Raw genomic sequence first — 17,474 nt, 5'->3', positions numbered from 1 at the left:
GAGGAGGAGGAGGAGGAAGAGGAGGAAGAAAAAGAAAACTGTCTGCAACTATTTAAGTGTGCAAGTCCCTTGAAAACAGGTACTTTAGTTCCAATGTTTGGGACCACAGGTGACAATGAGTAGAAGACCAATAAATGCTTGATGAATGAAAAAGCCTCCTTTTACCTGTTAGAACCCTGAGGCTAACAGAAGTGACTGAGTTAGTTCCCACAAACTATGATCCTAGCAGAATTGGGGCATCTCAACACATCAACTCCTTGTGCAAGAACTGATTTTAAATGTCTACTGATGATTTTAAATGGATTAATTCCTCTCTTTACTTCTTAAGGGCATGTAGTTTATGAAACAAAACTATACAGTACCAGACATTTAACCCACAGAGTGTTAAAAGTCACCTTCAACACACAACTAAACCCCAAAGAAATTTATTAGGTGTTTGACAGTTGCATTTCTTTGACTGGGAAACAACAGGAGAACTTGGTCTAGTTCCACGAATCACAGTTTCCAAAGAACCAATGTATGGTTTTCTCTTCAGGCCATCTTGTATCAGAAACAAAGTCCACCACAAGTAATCTATTACAAACTGTACTTTTGAAAAAGAAAATTGGAGGCAAGAGTTAAATTTAATATAAGTACCAGCTGTAAGACAAAAAACACTCTAACTTTATTTCAACACTGTAAAGTCCCATTGTTCTTTATGGGTGTTGCTTAAAGAGATGCAAATGCACTCTTGGAACTATTTCTTGTTCTGTCCAGCCAACAAATATTTACTAATCAGATACAGTGTATCCAATCCTGGGTTCAGGGGATTTAGCAAGGAAACAACAGATAAGCTCTAAGAAGACAAGGGGAAAACAAGACAGGGAAGACAGGGGAAAACAAGGCTAACACAAGACAAGGGCGGTAACTACATAATTACCTAAATTACAATGTAACTATCATTTTCATAAATACTATCAAAAACTTGATAAAAGCAAAAAAGTTTTAATCTTTATGGAAAACAAAATATCACAACCCCAATGTTGTAAATATTCTAATTTTTTTTCCAGTGTCTTCACGGCAATATAAATAATCATATTTATAATAAAGGGGGCAGGAATAAAATAATGGAATATGAAAACTCCAATTATAAATGAAAATTAGTTCTCATATAAAACTCAAATTAAACTCCAGTTATAAATGGAAAACTCTCAAATTAAAATTCCAGTTATAAATGAACACCAGAGTTCTCATGAGAACTCCAAAGTCAAATCTTTGAGGGGAAGCAGTTGGCCTTACAGTAAAACAGAACAGCGTTTCAAGCTAGCAAATCCCAACAACTTCCACTCAGTGTCCAAAAACTATGCTTTGTACATATTAGGCTCTCCGTAATATACTTATCAATATTTATTCACGTTGAAATCGGCCACTGCAAGCGGCTAATGGAATATTACTAGGTTATTCCAGAAACAGTGTTCTATTTTCTCTAGAAATGGTTATATAACAGCTAAGAACTAAGTCATGAAGATACTTTCTTTTCTGACAATAAAGTCACAGAGTGTTAACTGTTGATCTAACAGTGGGGAGACAGTTTTAAATGACAACACTTGAATTACTACTATCAGTCACACATCCCATAGGCTAATGCCAAATTACTAAGCACACATTAACAGCAGATATTGGGATATGCTACAAAGCCCTGAGTTCCAAGTTAGCTGAAGGTAAAGATAAAGACAACACATATCAAATCAGTTAATGGGGGGCATTAAAACCATAGCCATGGCCATTAGACTGAAGTGGAGAACTTACATATATCAAGAGAAAGAGACAGAGAGATACAGGCGTATACAAATACATGCAGGTATCATATTATATACACTATAGGAAAACAATTTAACACAATTAAGTAAAATGTCATCTTATAATTTCCTGAAATATTACACAGTTACCATTTTGAACAAAGCACACGCTTCCCTAATTTTTTATCTTTTTAACATTTTATTGGACAACCACAAACACAGTGCTTTCTCTGTTACTAAGTTGTCAGTATTTCCATGTATGATTTATTATGGAGCAAAAACATGAATCAGAACATTCTAGTAGATTACAAATGTATGCCAAAATGGTGCAATATTTACCAGCTGCAGATAAGTGCTACAGTAATCGCTTACATGCAGATTGCTGACAAAATAACAATAGCAATCAAATATATGTAACTATGTAACTATTTAAACTCCTAACAAAAGCTTTTATGATACTATTAGCAGTAAATGAGCAACTCCCATAAAATATGACTTCATATCACCCCGATAAGAGTTTAAGTACATATAACCATTGTTATGTGAAAAAACATTATTTTTAATTTGTGACAACCCGACAGGATTTAATTACCACACCTACTTCAAACTCTTAGCTGTTTCATTCAAAGCTGAAAAAACAATATTTATGTGGCTATTGAGAATCATTATGATTGATGCAATCTTTTGTGTTATTCCCTTTACAGTCACTTGCATTTGTTATTATTAACAAGAAAAAATGAAAGGGGAAATGTGTGTTTTTGTTTTGCAACAAAGCTTTTCTGGTGATGACTAACTTCTTCCTTTGAACACAAAAAGCCTCTTAAACTAACTAATGTACATATAAATATGTTCTTTACAATATGCATCAGGCAAGGGGGTGGGAGGGAAAGCCCGCAGGACTTAAGCCAGAATTAAAAGCAATATAGGCAAGATGAGTACATGAAAGCTGTCAGGATGGTTGTTATTCTCAATTTCTTACAGCTCATCTGCTCTCAAGGAAGAAAAATCATAGCTTCTTTTAACCATATCCACAACAGATCTCACTTGAAAGGAAACATAGCGAGTGATTTGGCATCAATGGGCATATTACCAATTTTCCCGCATCACTACTGAATATTTATACTGGTGACGAATGATGACACTGAGGAAACATTTTAGTACGAAGCCTTGCCTTGTAAATTGTCTGAATGGTGCTGTGTCAAAACAACACCTACCATAAATCAGAGGTTTTAGGACCAGTATTTCTTGTTTAAACATGCTACCTGCTCAGCAGAATCACCTGTGTGAACAGGCACAGATTAATGTGTGCTGGGCAGAGCCATCTTACCCCCTAGCTTATAGAGCTATAATTTAACAGGCCTATTATTGTAGAGGTAATTTTGACAGTGCTGAAATATTATACTTGTTAAAAATGCACATTTAGCACCAACTCCAGTGGTCATTTGAACTGAATAAACAGATAAATAGGTATCCCTACAATTATGTTTCTTCTCTATTGATGACTCTTTTTTTCTGGCAAGGAAGCAGGATATGGACATTAGATTTTATAAAGTATCACAAGGCAGTCTTCCTGATCATATAAAAACCTCACCATGGAGGCTGCTTTCAGCTCACTTTTCAGTTCTCCACGAATTACTGAGCAACTTGCAGCGGATTCCAGAGTCCCTTTCCAGGTTTCAGAAACAGAACAATAGTTCAAAGCACTACCACCCTCCTCCCCTCAATCCCTGTAGGATGCACATCCAAAAGTAGGAGAGTTTGTATTTGTGAAATCATCTACAGAGCCTAACTTCCCATTCAATCAGGCTGGGAATCTTTTTTTTTTTTTTTTTTTGGAGACAGGTTGGAGTGCAGTGGCACAATCATAGCTCACTGCAGTCTTGACCTCCCAGACTCAAGTGATCCTCCTGACTCAGCCTCCTGAGCTGCTGGGACCACAAGCACGCATCACCACACCTGGCTAAAAGCTGGGAATCTTAATCACTGGGGCAACCCTAGATTTTTGATTCAGGAACATAGGAGAATATGCCTGTCTTAAAATCTAGTACTAGCATTCACATTCCATACCTCAGTGACCACAAGCACCTTCCACTGCATAAAAAAAAAGAAACATGCGAAGAAGTCAATGTTTCTTTTTTCTTTTTTGTAGTGTTTTAGCTCTCATTTACCTTAATCTATAAAGAAAAAAGAACGGTATGAATCTGTTTTTTCGTTGTTACACTATTGAAGGCATCAATGAACATAAATATACATACACGCACATACTCCCCGCGCACACACTGGAGAAAAACCAGTTGTGTGAAACATACTGGCTGTAACCCAATATTAACTTTATACTTCCCTGAGAGAGTAAACAAACACTTCTACCGACACCAGTTCTTGGGTTCTTAAAGCCAAATTAACAAATTGAAAGCAAGTAAACAAATATTTATCTGGCACCCATTAGAGTCAGTGTACTTAGCTAAATGTCATGTCACCATAATTAGGCATGAGAAAACAGGACAACAAACCGCTCATCTTTTCTCCAAAACAACGAGTGAAATTGTAGAGACCTAATAAGAATAAAATGTCCCTGCTAACTCTGTTGGCATGGAAAAAGCTAAAGAAACTAACTTGTGTAGCTATCTTTCTCTGCAAACTCATGCTTACAAAGAAAACAGAAACATCATACAAGCAAATCATAATGTATGCTTCAGGAATTAAAATGCATCCAACCAGTCAAGATGTCAGCGTCTGCCTATTCCAGTTACTAGTCAAGAAGGTGTAATTAGGAAATCCAAAAATCCCTGTTTGAAAAGCTAGGTATTCCAAGACAACATCAGAAAAATATCTTCCACAAAGACTTGCATGTGTCAAACATAAGACACCACAAAATTACTTTTTAAATTCCATATTAACACATATCAAAATACAAAGACCAAAGCTATAAAAATAGAATTTCCAAGAAAGCTTTAAATTAAAAATCGGGTTTTGCCACAAGGTGCTCTTACATTATGTCACTGAAATACTGCAGACCATGCTGCCCTCTTGTGCTGGATATCAAAAGCAAAATTAATCCTGCCCATGCCAGGAAAACAGGATTTACATTTCAAATAAAAACCATCTCTTAGTTTCTGAAGACTTACTCTTGACTTAGGATTTGCGTTACCCATTTATTACGATTGGAACAGAACGGAAACAGGGCTAAGACACACAAAAAACTGACTAGGAAGAGGTAGATGCAGCGAACAGCATCAGAAAATGTCTGCAAATGCTCTCTTCAACTCAGGTCATAATCAAAATATGCAGACACATGCGATCCCATTACCAACCTACCTCAAAGGAGGAAAGAATAAAAAGTAACAATGGGTGAGAGAAGGATAAAAAGACAAGAAAGGAAAACTGGCTCTTGGCCGGGCGCAGTGGCTCACGCCTATAATCCCAGCACTTTAGGAGGAGGCCAAGATGGGTGGATCACCTGAGGTCAGGAGTTCGAGATCAGCTTGGTCAACATGGTGAAACCCCATCTCTACTAAAAATACAAAAATTAGCCAGGTGTGATGGTGGATGCTGTAATCCCAGCTACTCAGGAGGCTGAGGCAGGAGAATCACTTGAAACTGGGAGCCAGAGGTTGCTGTGAGCTGAGATCATGCCACTGCACTCCAGCCTGGGCGACAGGGTGAGACTCTACCACACACACACACACACACAGACACACACACACACACAAACAACCACCATTTGTCCACTGGTGGGCACCCTGGATGAATGTGTATCTGTTCTTGCTGTGGGTCCAGCCCCCTCCCAACAGCAGATAGAGCACATTTGCCCCTCAGACCCAGCTCTGCACTGCTAGTCAGTACTTGGCTTCTGGGGAAAATTGCTATCTCAGTATCAGTGGGAGGTAAAACCCTGTCTCTACTAAAAATACAAAAAAAAAAAAAAAAAAAAAAGTTAGCTGGGTGTGGTGGCAGACATCTGTAATACCAACTACTCAGGAGATTGAGGCATGAGAATTGCTTGAACCCAAGAGGTGGACATTGCAGTGAGCTGAGATCATGCCACTGTACTCCAGACTGGGCAACAGAGCAAGACTCTGTCTCAAAAAAAGAAAAGAAAGGAAAAGGAAGGAAGGAAGGAAATGAAAGAAAGGAAGGGGAAGGAAGGAAGGAAGGAAAGAAGGGAGGGAGGGAGGGAGGGAGGGAAAGAAAGAGAAAAGAAGGAAAGAACTAGAGAGAGAGAAAGAAAGAGAAAGAAGAGAAGAAAGAAAGAAAGAAAGAAAGAAAGAAAGAAAGAAAGAGAAAGAAAAAGGAAGGAAGGAAAGAAAAGGAAAGGAAGGAAGGGAGGGAGGGAGGGAGGGAGGAAGGAAAAGGAAGGAAGGAAGAAACGAAAAGAAAAGAGAAAAGAAAGAGAACTGTCTCTTGTCATTCTAAGGCAGCACATTGGTTTGCCTCACATTTTATCCTGCTAACTTAAGATTTATCAGGTTAATGAAAGACCAGTAGATAAAAAGGTATTGTATTACATAAACAAAGACGAATTTCATGCAACCATAGGTGGGTTCGAAATGGAGAGGAACTTAATGTCTTGCATGTTGGAGAAGCGTGGCCTTCTTACAAACAGAAACTTCAGGCCAGGTGTGGTGGCTCACGACTGTAATCCCAGCACTTTGGGAGGCCAAGGCGGCCGGATCACAAGGTCAGGAGATCGAGACCATCCTGGCTAACACGGTGAAACCCCATCTCTACTAAAAAAGTACAAAAAATTAGCCGGGCATGGTGGCAGGCACCTGTAGTCCCAGCTACTTGGGAGGCTGAGGCAGGAGAACGGCGTGAACCCGGAAGGCAGAACTTGCAGTGAGCCGAGATTGTGCCACTGCACTCCAGCCTGGATGACAGAGCAAGACTCTGCCTCAAAAAAAAAAAAAAAAAGAGAGAGAAAAGAAACAGAAACTTCACTGCTGAGAAGAAACACAGACCTTGCAGGTTTACCTTCCTCTTCTCCCTAAATGCAAATAAGTGAACTTGGGACCACAGTGGGGCAGTCAGGGGCACCCTACCAGAAGGTCTGGTTCTCTGAGTCAGCAGCAAGGGTCACCCATTCATTAACCACACGGACGAGGATCTGGGCAGAAGCATGATGAGGGGGACGGCACATCTGGGGTGGGAGCGGCCATAAAATAATGGAGAAGACATTTCTATGCTGCAGATCAGGCACTGAGAATATTCCAGCCCAAGGGCACTGGAGATGGGGATATGAGGGACATCTAGCCAGAACCCCGGTGTGAGTCACCTGGAGTTTCTGTGCCACTCGCCATCCCAAGGTGAGCTTACTGGAAACTATATGCCAGCAGAGGTCCTCCCCGTTTCCTAAATTTTCTACAATCTGGGAGAATATCAGGATGCTGAGCTCATAGGAAACTTCCCCAGGGCTCTTCTAAGAGCTTGCTTTTAATAACTAAGTATTCAGACATGCTTCCCAGTCTTTCTACCCTACTCAAAGAACACTCTGCAATTTAGGGGGCACAACATCATGCCAGATACCTATACACATTTAACATGTATATTTAAGAGTACTGAAAAATGGGGCATGCCTGCCTCACTATCCTAGAGGGGAATTTTTATTTATATTATAAAGCTGGCTGGGTCCAGTGGCTCATGCCTGTAATTCCAGCACTTGAGGAGGCTGAGGCAGGAAGATCCCTTGAGCACAGGAGTTCGAGACCAGCCTGGGCAACACAGTGAGATCCCATCTCTTCAAACTATAATAAAATAAATTTTAATAATTAGCTGGGCATGGTGGCAGAGGCCTGTGGTCCCAACTATTTGGGAGGCTGAGGCAGGAGGGTCACTGGATCCCAGGAGGTCAAGGTTACAGTGAGCTGTGATCACACCACTGCACTCCAGCCTAGTCAACAGAATGAGACCTTATCTCTAAATAAATTCTATATATATATATAACCATCGAAGCGCATACAATCAGTAATGTGAATTCTGAGGCATAATTCACAGATTTTGTGTATCCTTCACCATTGTAAAAAGTACAAAAATTTTATCTAAATGAAAATTTTAATTCTACCATTAAAAAACTTTTAATTTTTAAATATAATTTTTTCAACATCTACCACTAAAAAAAAGTAAATAATTCATGACCTCTAAACGTTTTGGACAAAGTAGGCTTCTCTTTGGGGTACTTATTTGGGCTTCTATTTTGTTGAAGGAATAAAGTCATGCTAATAGATATAGGAGGAGGAAGCAAGATAAACACTCATGTGCTGCCGTAAGATTAGTGACCTCCAAGATTTAGACTGGGTCCCAAATCCCTGAATAATAAATAAATCAGCATGAGGAGAAGCCCACAGGTCTCGAACATGGAGAGGCTGGTTAATGGTAGTCATGAACATTCCGAGGCCTGTGATAATAGAAATGCAGTCCCACTTAATGCTCCAAACGTTATGACTGTAGTTTCAAATTAACTGGCAAAGTGGCGCGATGTTACAGCTGTAAGAGTGCAGAGGTCCTCCAATGACTTTCTAATAACAGCTGAAATCAGACCGATATTTGTGTGGTCTCTGCAGTTTACAAATCCTTGCACATTGCACCGTGCTTGGACTGAAAAGTTTTGTTAAATAAATCTACACGAGATGCTTTCCAGAATAGGCTTCCTTAATCTTCATGAAAATCATGTAAAACAGAGAGGGTAGGAGTAATTTCCATCCCACAGTGAAGGTGGTTCAATTCAGAGATACATGACTTCACTGCCACTAACATTCGTTAGGCACTGACCATGTAGCTACACCCAGTTTCATGTACTAGGAATGTATTAACATGCTTAATTCTCATAAGATTTCAATTTGGTGGGTATGAATAGTATCCCCATTTTACAGATAAGAAAACTGTGACACAGAAAACTTCAGTAACTAGGACATGAGTATGAATGTAACTATAACCAGCTATAACAATTAGTAACCAGCACCAGGACTGATCTCAGGCAGTTAGTTTGAGTCCACACTTTGAACTACAGCATCTGCTTAGAGATTTGCCTGTGTAATAGCACCTATGTGCTCTGGCCTTGGTCACAAAGCTAGTCAATGGCCAAGCCAAAGCTATGCCTGTGTTGTCTCCAGGCCCCCTCCCTGCTTCTATGAGGGTAGCTATCATTTGCACAATGTCACTCAGGCCTCCCCACAAGTCCACTCAACTGACCAGGGTGGGGACGTATAGGCACAACTAACTCTCTCCCTAGGAACCCGGGTTAGGAAGGCTAGCCTCAGAAGCAAGACAGGTAAGAAGCCCATCGTGCAGAGGCATCAACCACTTGGAAACTACTGCGTATACTTGGGTATAGCTAGGAAACGAGCTACTGAAGATCTACATGGCAGGTTCAACAAAGTCTCTATTATAGAACCAAAAGTCTACTTTAAAACCACAGAGTTAGAAACTGTTTTTGAAGGGGAGTTTACATTTTACCAATCTTGGCTTTTAATTAACCATGTATTGTCTTTCAGGGAAACCTCACAGTCAGGGTATGTACAAAAACCCTGTGGTTCCAGAAATGAATGGGTTTCCCAGTGAAAGAAAGAAATACACAGCCCGTCTCACATCAGAGCATTCCTGATTACAAAGACCCCTCCGAAAAACGGCATAACCTAACACTATGTCAACACAGCCAATGTTTTAGCAACTACTACATTTAAACATGTTTACAGGGAATGCAGGATGCTTCACTTGCCTCACAGCAAATGGATTCCTAGAGCATTCTGCAGAGTCAACATTCATTTATTTTTCCACACACATATAAATTGGAATAAAAGATTGTATGCCCCCCTCCCCACCCATATTCAGATTTTCTCTAGTAGGAGAAAAACAGCAGTGAAGCTTCTTGTAGAAAATAAATCAACATGCATAGTGATTTTCTTCCAAGCACCCCTTCCATTTTCAAAGACGGAAACGTAATCAGATCCCAAATGTGTTGTTAACAAGACATACTTACTGAGAAACTTGGTGTCAGACTTACCTATTGGATTTCTATCAAAGAATAATACTGGAGCTTTCAGAATTGACTCAAACATTTTGTTGTGCAAAGTTTGTGAAGAATTAACTAGGACGTAGAATACCAATAGAGATCTTGCTATGCCAAAAAGAACGGTAGCCACAGTTAAACCTGAAATAAAGAAATATCACTTAGAGAACACAGCATATCTCTGCATTTTCTTCAACAGTTGCTAAAGCAAGTCAGGTAGTTTATAAAGATGTTACTTAATTTATTCCATAAAGCATCTGGATTCTACAAAAGTATGACGTATTTACAAAATACATTGACAAAGAAGGATTAAAATAGTTTCTTTTTCTCTCACTGAACGGAAACTGTACAGAAAAGAAAAATCAAGTGTACAATACAATTTCATTCTAGGCTCTCCTAATTCAATTGCAAGTTCTATTAAAAACTCAGAAGTAAGACAGATAATCATGAAATTGATCTTCTCCATATTCCAAATCTTATTATTTACATTATGTCCCATAATCTAAAAAAGGTGGTATGTTTTGATACCAACATGTGATATTAACAAGGAATAGGAGAAATGATTTACCTTTTCCTTGTAGAAAATGCCCAAGTAGCTTTAAAGAATTTAAAAATACCATATTAAGTTGCATGTGGAAAACCTCTTGAATAATTGAATTGCAAGACAACACAAATTATATTTTAACATAAGATAATTAATCTAAATAAGCAACTAATCCCCCACTAAGTGTTTTACATAGACACAAGACATTTTTAAATGAATAAAATAAATCATACATTTTATTAAGACATGAATGAGGATCCATTATTCACATAGAAATTAAAAGAGCTTTCCTACATCTCTTAACTCACAATGCTCAATACAGTAGGGGTAACTTCTATAACAAATATTTCCCTTTCAGATGACATGTCACTGTTATTTAACCTCTGAAAGCAGCTCAAATTCCTAACTCCATCAACAGGCATTATCCTTAGCCTGTCATCCTACACAAACATAATAGAACCGATTTCCTTCTTCCCTTAGTTTTCACATAGTCCATCAATTTGGAAGGTAAACACCTAACGGATTCAGATTTCTTAGCAAGCGATAGATGAAATAAACACCAAATTTCACTGAGTAGGTTCTTCCAAAGATAACTCACTCTATCTCTGAGGAAAGCTTGTAGGAGCATTTCCTGTGGAAATATTTAAAATTTTAGATGAGGATTTCCTTTAAACAGTATGTAATGCTACATACATTTTAAGCACTCTTGTGAAAACAGAGTGCGGTGTTAATATTAGTTTGGCAAGCCAAATGTTAAATTAATCACACAGTTGGGGACGCGATAACATTGTGATCTCAAGGTAGGAAATAGAAGGCGTCCTAATTCCCAGACACTGGATTCTTCCCTGCTCAGCTTCCCTCTTAAGTAATTAGTGAAGCCCAGGAGATGAGCAGTGCTGAAGGGAGCTTTGCATACCTGGGAGGGAATAATGCTTTTATTTTGGGGGCCTTGCTGCCAGAGGATTTCATCCAAGTTCAATAAAAGCCAGGGTTTATTTAGACAGAATTGGAACAATCCGAACCACAGGGTGGGGATCCGTTTCTAATCCCCCTGCCCATCCGTATAATGATATAAGATTTAGCTAAAGCAACCTATTAGAATAGACAATAGCCACATATTTCCAGTGGCTGATTTTCTGAATGCTCAATCCTGGTTTAACTTTCAAAATCCAGTACAGAGCAAATTAAGAGTCTTCATTCAACCTCTTTCTTCTAGTAGATTTTTAAAATAATTATTCTAATTAATTCACAAAGTAAATTCGACTGAGACTCCTAATCTGTTAAGACATTACTGAATTACTCCTGGAAGCCCTAGTTACTCACACAGGCTCATTGTAAGCACCTCAGCCTCTCATATAATAGACCAAATGATTCAACTTTACCTGAATAAATTCCTAAGTACCAGTTAAGATCTAGCTTCTTGGTTACATTTCCTCCTCCATTTACAGTGACATTTAGCGTACTTTGTTGGTTTGCCCTATGGAACATGGGGAGAAAAAATATTAAGCTATATATGGAATTTAGAGAAATACCTTTTTTAAAAAAATGAACCACAATTTGGGAGAAATGCTTCATGCTGGAAAATAATTCTCAGCTCATATAGTCCTGTGTGTATCTACCTCATAAAAATTCAATTTAAATCACAACTTTTAGTTCCCGAAACTGTCTGTGAACATGATGCCGCAGATCAGACATGGGTGGAGACCACCACAGGTTACACTCCACCAGCAAGCACTCTAACTTTTCTTCCAGTAAACTAAGTGAGGATTAGAAGAGAAGGATCAACAAACATCTCCCCCTAACTCTACGGAAAAGCGAGTCTTCTTATTGATGTTTGAGTATTTCATACGTCAGAAATAACTTACCAGTACGAAAGCCACCAATCTTGCAGAACATAGGCAACCTAGGAGGTGAGAAACAACAAAGACAAAAATCAAACTTGGGCATGACTTACCAACTCAAAACTCTCAATCGCTAACGTGGATAATCGAACGAAAGCCCTCAAAGCCGGGTGTGGTGGCTCATGCTTTCAACCCCAGCACTTTGGGAGGCTGAGGCAGGCGGATCAACTCAAGGCCAGGAGTTCAAGACCAGCCTGGCCAACATAATGAAACCCTAGCTCTATTAAAAATACAAAAATGAGCCTAGCCGGGCATGGTGGCACATGTGCCTGTAGTCCCAGCTACTCCGGAGGCTGAGACAGGAGAACTGCTTAAACCCGGGAGGCGGAGGTTGCAGTGAGCCAAGATCGCGCTACTGCACTCCAACCTGGGCGACAATGCAAAACTCCATCTCAAAAAAAAAAAAAAAAAGAAAGAAAGAAAAAGAAAAAAATAGAAAGAATAAAAAGCTCAGAGAACTTGCATAGTTCTTCCAGCTCAGGTCTGTGCTGAGCCCAAACTCCCAGATATCAAGAACTCAAGAAAACGCACGTTCCATTTTAAAATCATTGAAAGATACCCTTTTTTTTCGCAGAAGGTCTTTGTAATGGGACACCACTAGGCAGCCCTCACTTTGTTCCCCAAAGACAGCACATTTCAATTTAGATCCCAAGTGAACTGCAAGATGCAGTCATAATAGCATAAACATAGGTACTGTAAATATCATTTTGAGGGCACAAAACAAATGTCATTATTTACCTGAGCTGCAGTGTTTAGGAGAATAAGGAAAATGATGACAATCCAGTGAGCACCAGCTCTGAAGTAATTCTTATAGGCCTGAAAACCAACTTTTCCTTCAGAACGGTGCTCCTCTGAGAGTGTAACCGGGACATTTTCCGTCTGCAAAGGAAAGGGTGGTAAGAGACAAAACCGTATACAAAACTGTTCCCAAAGATGACAATGCACTCTGTTGACAAAGCTGTGGGGAAACAGGCAGAAGTCCAAATGATCCATCGCCTGTGGGGAAGGATGTGGAAATATCCAGCCAAACTATACATGCACTTACTTTTTATTTATTTAATATTTTTTGAGACGAAGTTTCGCTACTGTTGCCCAGGCTGGAGTGTAGTGGAGTGATCTTGGCTCACTGCAACCGCTGCCTCCTAGCTAGGTTCAAGCGATTCTCCTGCCTCAGACTCCTGAGTAGCTGGAATTACAGATGCCTGCTACCACACCTGGCTAAGTTTTTTATTTTTTGGTGGAGACAGGTTTTCACCATATTGGTCAGGCTAGTCTGGAACTCCTGACTTCAGGTGATCCTCTTGCCTCAGCCTCCCAAAGTGCTGGGATGACAGGCATAAGCCACCACACCCAGTTACATGCACTAATCCCTGGACTCAGCCATTCCACTTTCAGGGTTCTACTAGAGGTAAGGAAATATCATTTGTACATTGTGGCGTGGCTTGCTGGAAGGATGACATCAGAATGTCCAGCACTTACCTAGCACATCCAAATTCAAGTATACATACGGAAACTTGTTCCAAAATCATATACAGAAAGATATGGAACTCTCAACTGCATCACTCAATATGGAAACATAAAAGAGCAGAAGGTCAAAACATGAGCTCAATACAGTAACTGGGTTCAAGCAGTGAGTCTGAGTAACCAGAGTTTGGAAAGCAAGGGATACCATATGATCCTAATCTATTTGGTTCCTGAGTTTCAGAAACTGACTCCTGAGAATTTGGCATGTGAGGGCCTAATCTGAATATCTGCAAGAATCCTTCAGGCTCCTGGATTTGGATAGTGAGGGTTTGCGTGGCAAGGAATATCTATGTTTTTAAGTGAGCTCTGGTACATTTCTGCCTGGAGGACTTAGAAGGCATGAGATTCACATACTCTGAGGATGTACTGAGCAGCTCTATGTTGGCCACTGGGAATACCAAGATGAGTAAGATGCAGCTCCTACCCTTGAAAGGTAAAGAAGGAAGATGGGCTGCTGTGTGTCAGAACTGTTGGGTCTTTGCACGTGCTACTTCTGGCCTAACATAAACCATCTGACAACAGGGCAAAATATCTCCATCAGCCACATGCAGCATTAGAACATTCCAACATATAGGAAAAGTGGCTAATTTCATGTGGCCCACAGCAGGACTTTCTGTAAGGCGGTCTTCAAATTATGCCTCTGGATGCAAAGAGAAGTTGGGGGCCACCAGACTAAGTAGGACTTCACTACAGTAAATTCAAGAATTGTAACATTAGTGTGAGTCACACACAGCTTGGGACTTGCACCAGCACACACACCTGCTACTCATCTCCATGACATTCCCCAGCCTACATGCAAAGGATCACTCCAACCAGAGTGGTTTGCCTTGGTTCTGTTTTAATCTACCAATATCATGGAATAGGGCCTTGAAACCACAGAATCTACTTTGGGACAAAAGATGATGCTTCAAACAGAGGAGACCGAAGATCCATAAGGCCATTAGCAGTCAACAAAACCAGGCCATGTTGTAACAGGAGGTAAACTCACATCTTGGGTCTCCACAGCACCATCTTTCAAGGAGGGTCTAGAAGATTGTTGAGACCAAACTGAAGACTCTGAGAAGGTGCGATTCCTCAGTGTGGGAGTTCCTGGAACTGGAGGTTGTTCGCTTTCCTCGTTGTCCTTCTTCAAAAGGGAGCCAAAATCTATACCAGATTTTAGGAACTCAGTGTAAGTCCCCTTCTGCACCATTTTACCCTAAAATAAAAATAAAGAATTTCAGAGAGATACATTTGCAGGTGATAATGTTAACCTAATCTAATTCTAATCCAGAAAAGGTAACTGATCTTAAATTATGGTTATATTTAGGTCTGGAATCCTAGTTGACAAATCTAATACAATTCAACCTGATACACAACCGGGTGCTCTGTTCTCAGCCAGAGCCCGTGTTAGGTACTGAAGAATATTTTTTAAATGGTAATAGTGTGTTGCAAATGGCAATCATTATCACATAGATGCTGGTGACCGTATCGGCAGTCTTATTACACATGAAAAACTGAGATAAGCCTTATGCAATAAGAATTGAAGGAATGAGTAAATTGAGAAGGATATTCCAGGAAAGAAACCTAACACTGACAGGAACAGGCATATCTGCACAGGTAGGAAGCACTCCACAAGCCTCCACTGGCCATGGGCCCTGTTGGAAAAAGGTGTGAGAACCAGACTTGGACACAGACCCCATGAGCTGCACCTTCATGGTCTTTACTCAAAAATTGCCCCAAAGGCCAGGTGCGGTGGCTCACACCTGAAATCCCAGCACTCTGGAAGACCAAGGCGGGTGGATCACCTGAGGTCAGGAGTTTGAGACCAGCATGGCCAACATGATGAAACCCCATCTCTACTAAAAATACAAAAAAATTAGCCAGGCACCTGTAATCCTAGCTACTCAGGAGGCTGAGGCAGGAGAATCACTTGAACCCAGAAGGCGGAGGTTGCTGTGAGCAGAGATCGAGCCACTGCACTCCAGCCTGGACGACAAGAGCAAAACCGCATCACATACATACATACATGCATACATGCATACATACATACATACATAAATGCCCCAAAGACTCAGGGAATTCCTCACTGAAAATTCAACATTCCATGGGACACCTCCTTGCACAGTTTTCTCTCCTTACAAAGTCATAGAAAATAATGTACAAATATCTTCACTATTTGTGTACCCCATGAAATGAGATACCTCATGAAATGAGACCCAACTGATTTCCTCAAACAGCAGCAAACATATTAGGCAAACTCCCAGAATACAAAACAAATCAAAGGAGAGGAGCTACTGGCTAAAGCAAGTCAGGTGGGGGAAGGTGGCCAGGACCTTCCCTGCTACCCCAATCCTCCCCACCCCCAAAAAGGTGGGTCCACTGAGGAAAATCCAATGACACCTTGGGCCCTCTGGACCAGTTTGATAACTGGAGAATTCGAAAATGCTTCATCATACATTGAGTCTTCTTCCACACAGGAAGTAAAAGTGACACACCTAGTTTGATGAAATGACCACTTTTCACATAGTATCTGTAACACGCACAAGGAAACTCCTACTGGTACTAGGATGGCAATTCTCCTCAGAAGCCAAGTACTGACAGGCAATGCAGAGTGGGTTCCGAGGGGGCAACCGTGCTCTGTCTGCTGTTAGGGAGGGGGCTGGGACGACAGCAAGAACGGACACTTTCATCCTGGGTGCCCACCAGTGGAAAAATGGTTTGTGTGTGTGTGTGGTAGGATCTCACTCTGTTGCCCAGGCTGGAGTGCAATGGCGCGATCTCAGCTCACTGCAACCTTCGCCTTCCCGGTTCAAGTGATTCTCCTGCCTCAGGCTCCTGAGTAGCTGGGATCACAGGTATGCGCCACCACGCCCAGCTAATTTTTTTGTATTTTTGGTAGAGACAGGTTTTCACCACGTTGGCCAGGTTGGTCTCGAACTCCTGACCTCAAGTGATTTCCCCCGACACCTCGACCTCCCAAACTGCTGGGATTACAGGCATGAGCCACCGCACCTGGCCAAATGGTTGTTTTGGAGAAAGGTTATTCTGCCACCCACAGATTTATTCTAATGTACCAGCATTCAGGTTTTGCCACACTAGACTCAGCCCTCTGCATAAAAAATTAATTATTTTCAATTTTGAGGAACCCAGGCTCCCTATTCCTGGGGGAGTGGGGAAGAGCCAGCACACGGAACTGCTTCTGAAGAGGCAGCAGTTCTTCCTTCGATAATCCTCTTAAGGGTGAGAATTCACTTGCTGGGACTTCAGTGGAGACACATTCCTCACTGTTCTTTAAGCAGCAAGGAGGGACTTACAAAGACTTGCAAGAGCTTTGCTATCATTATATACCCCGTTTGTTGCAATAATGTGAAATTTATCTCCCTTGGAGAATGGTGCACATAGATCTTATAAAATATAATTAACACTCATTTTTGTTACTTCCATCATTTTATTAAGAAATTGCGAGAGGAGAAACATTAAAACATTTGAAGACACTAAGGGGGTTTCAGACCTACAATGAGGAATTTGACCAGGGCCTGGAACAGAGCAAGGGTTAAGGACCAGGTTACTGAGGCGAGAGGCAACGAGCCAAGGAATGATGCATGAAACCACCACTGGGCTGAGAAGTTCTCACTAACTTCCATGTCCCTAGCCACGCTAGCTCTTCTTGGTTGAATGGTGACCCCCTAAAAAGATATGTTCAAATCCTAAACCCTGTTACCCGTGAATGTGGCCTTTGTTTT

At 40.7% G+C, this 17,474-nt stretch overlaps 1 protein-coding gene across 2 annotated transcripts in view; it reads right to left on the bottom strand.

Moving 5' to 3' along the window:
- ABCC4 (ATP binding cassette subfamily C member 4) overlaps positions 1–17,474 on the bottom strand; it is a 292,989-nt gene that overhangs the window by 135,347 nt on the left and 140,168 nt on the right. For both annotated transcript variants that reach the window (XM_010358905.2, XM_010358906.2), the window contains exons 15-19: positions 14,738–14,947; positions 12,964–13,104; positions 12,190–12,227; positions 11,707–11,801; positions 9,775–9,921 (exon numbers count right to left, since the gene is read on the bottom strand). In XM_010358905.2, the coding sequence (XP_010357207.2) occupies positions 9,775–9,921; positions 11,707–11,801; positions 12,190–12,227; positions 12,964–13,104; positions 14,738–14,947 (631 nt within the window). The remainder of the gene's footprint in view (positions 1–9,774; positions 9,922–11,706; positions 11,802–12,189; positions 12,228–12,963; positions 13,105–14,737; positions 14,948–17,474) is intronic.

This window comes from Rhinopithecus roxellana, chromosome 18 (genome assembly GCF_007565055.1).
Source record: "Rhinopithecus roxellana isolate Shanxi Qingling chromosome 18, ASM756505v1, whole genome shotgun sequence".
NCBI classification, from domain to species: Eukaryota; Metazoa; Chordata; class Mammalia; order Primates; family Cercopithecidae; genus Rhinopithecus; species Rhinopithecus roxellana.
Note: the sequence above shows the minus strand (reverse complement) of the source record. Positions and strands in the feature narration are given on the sequence as shown.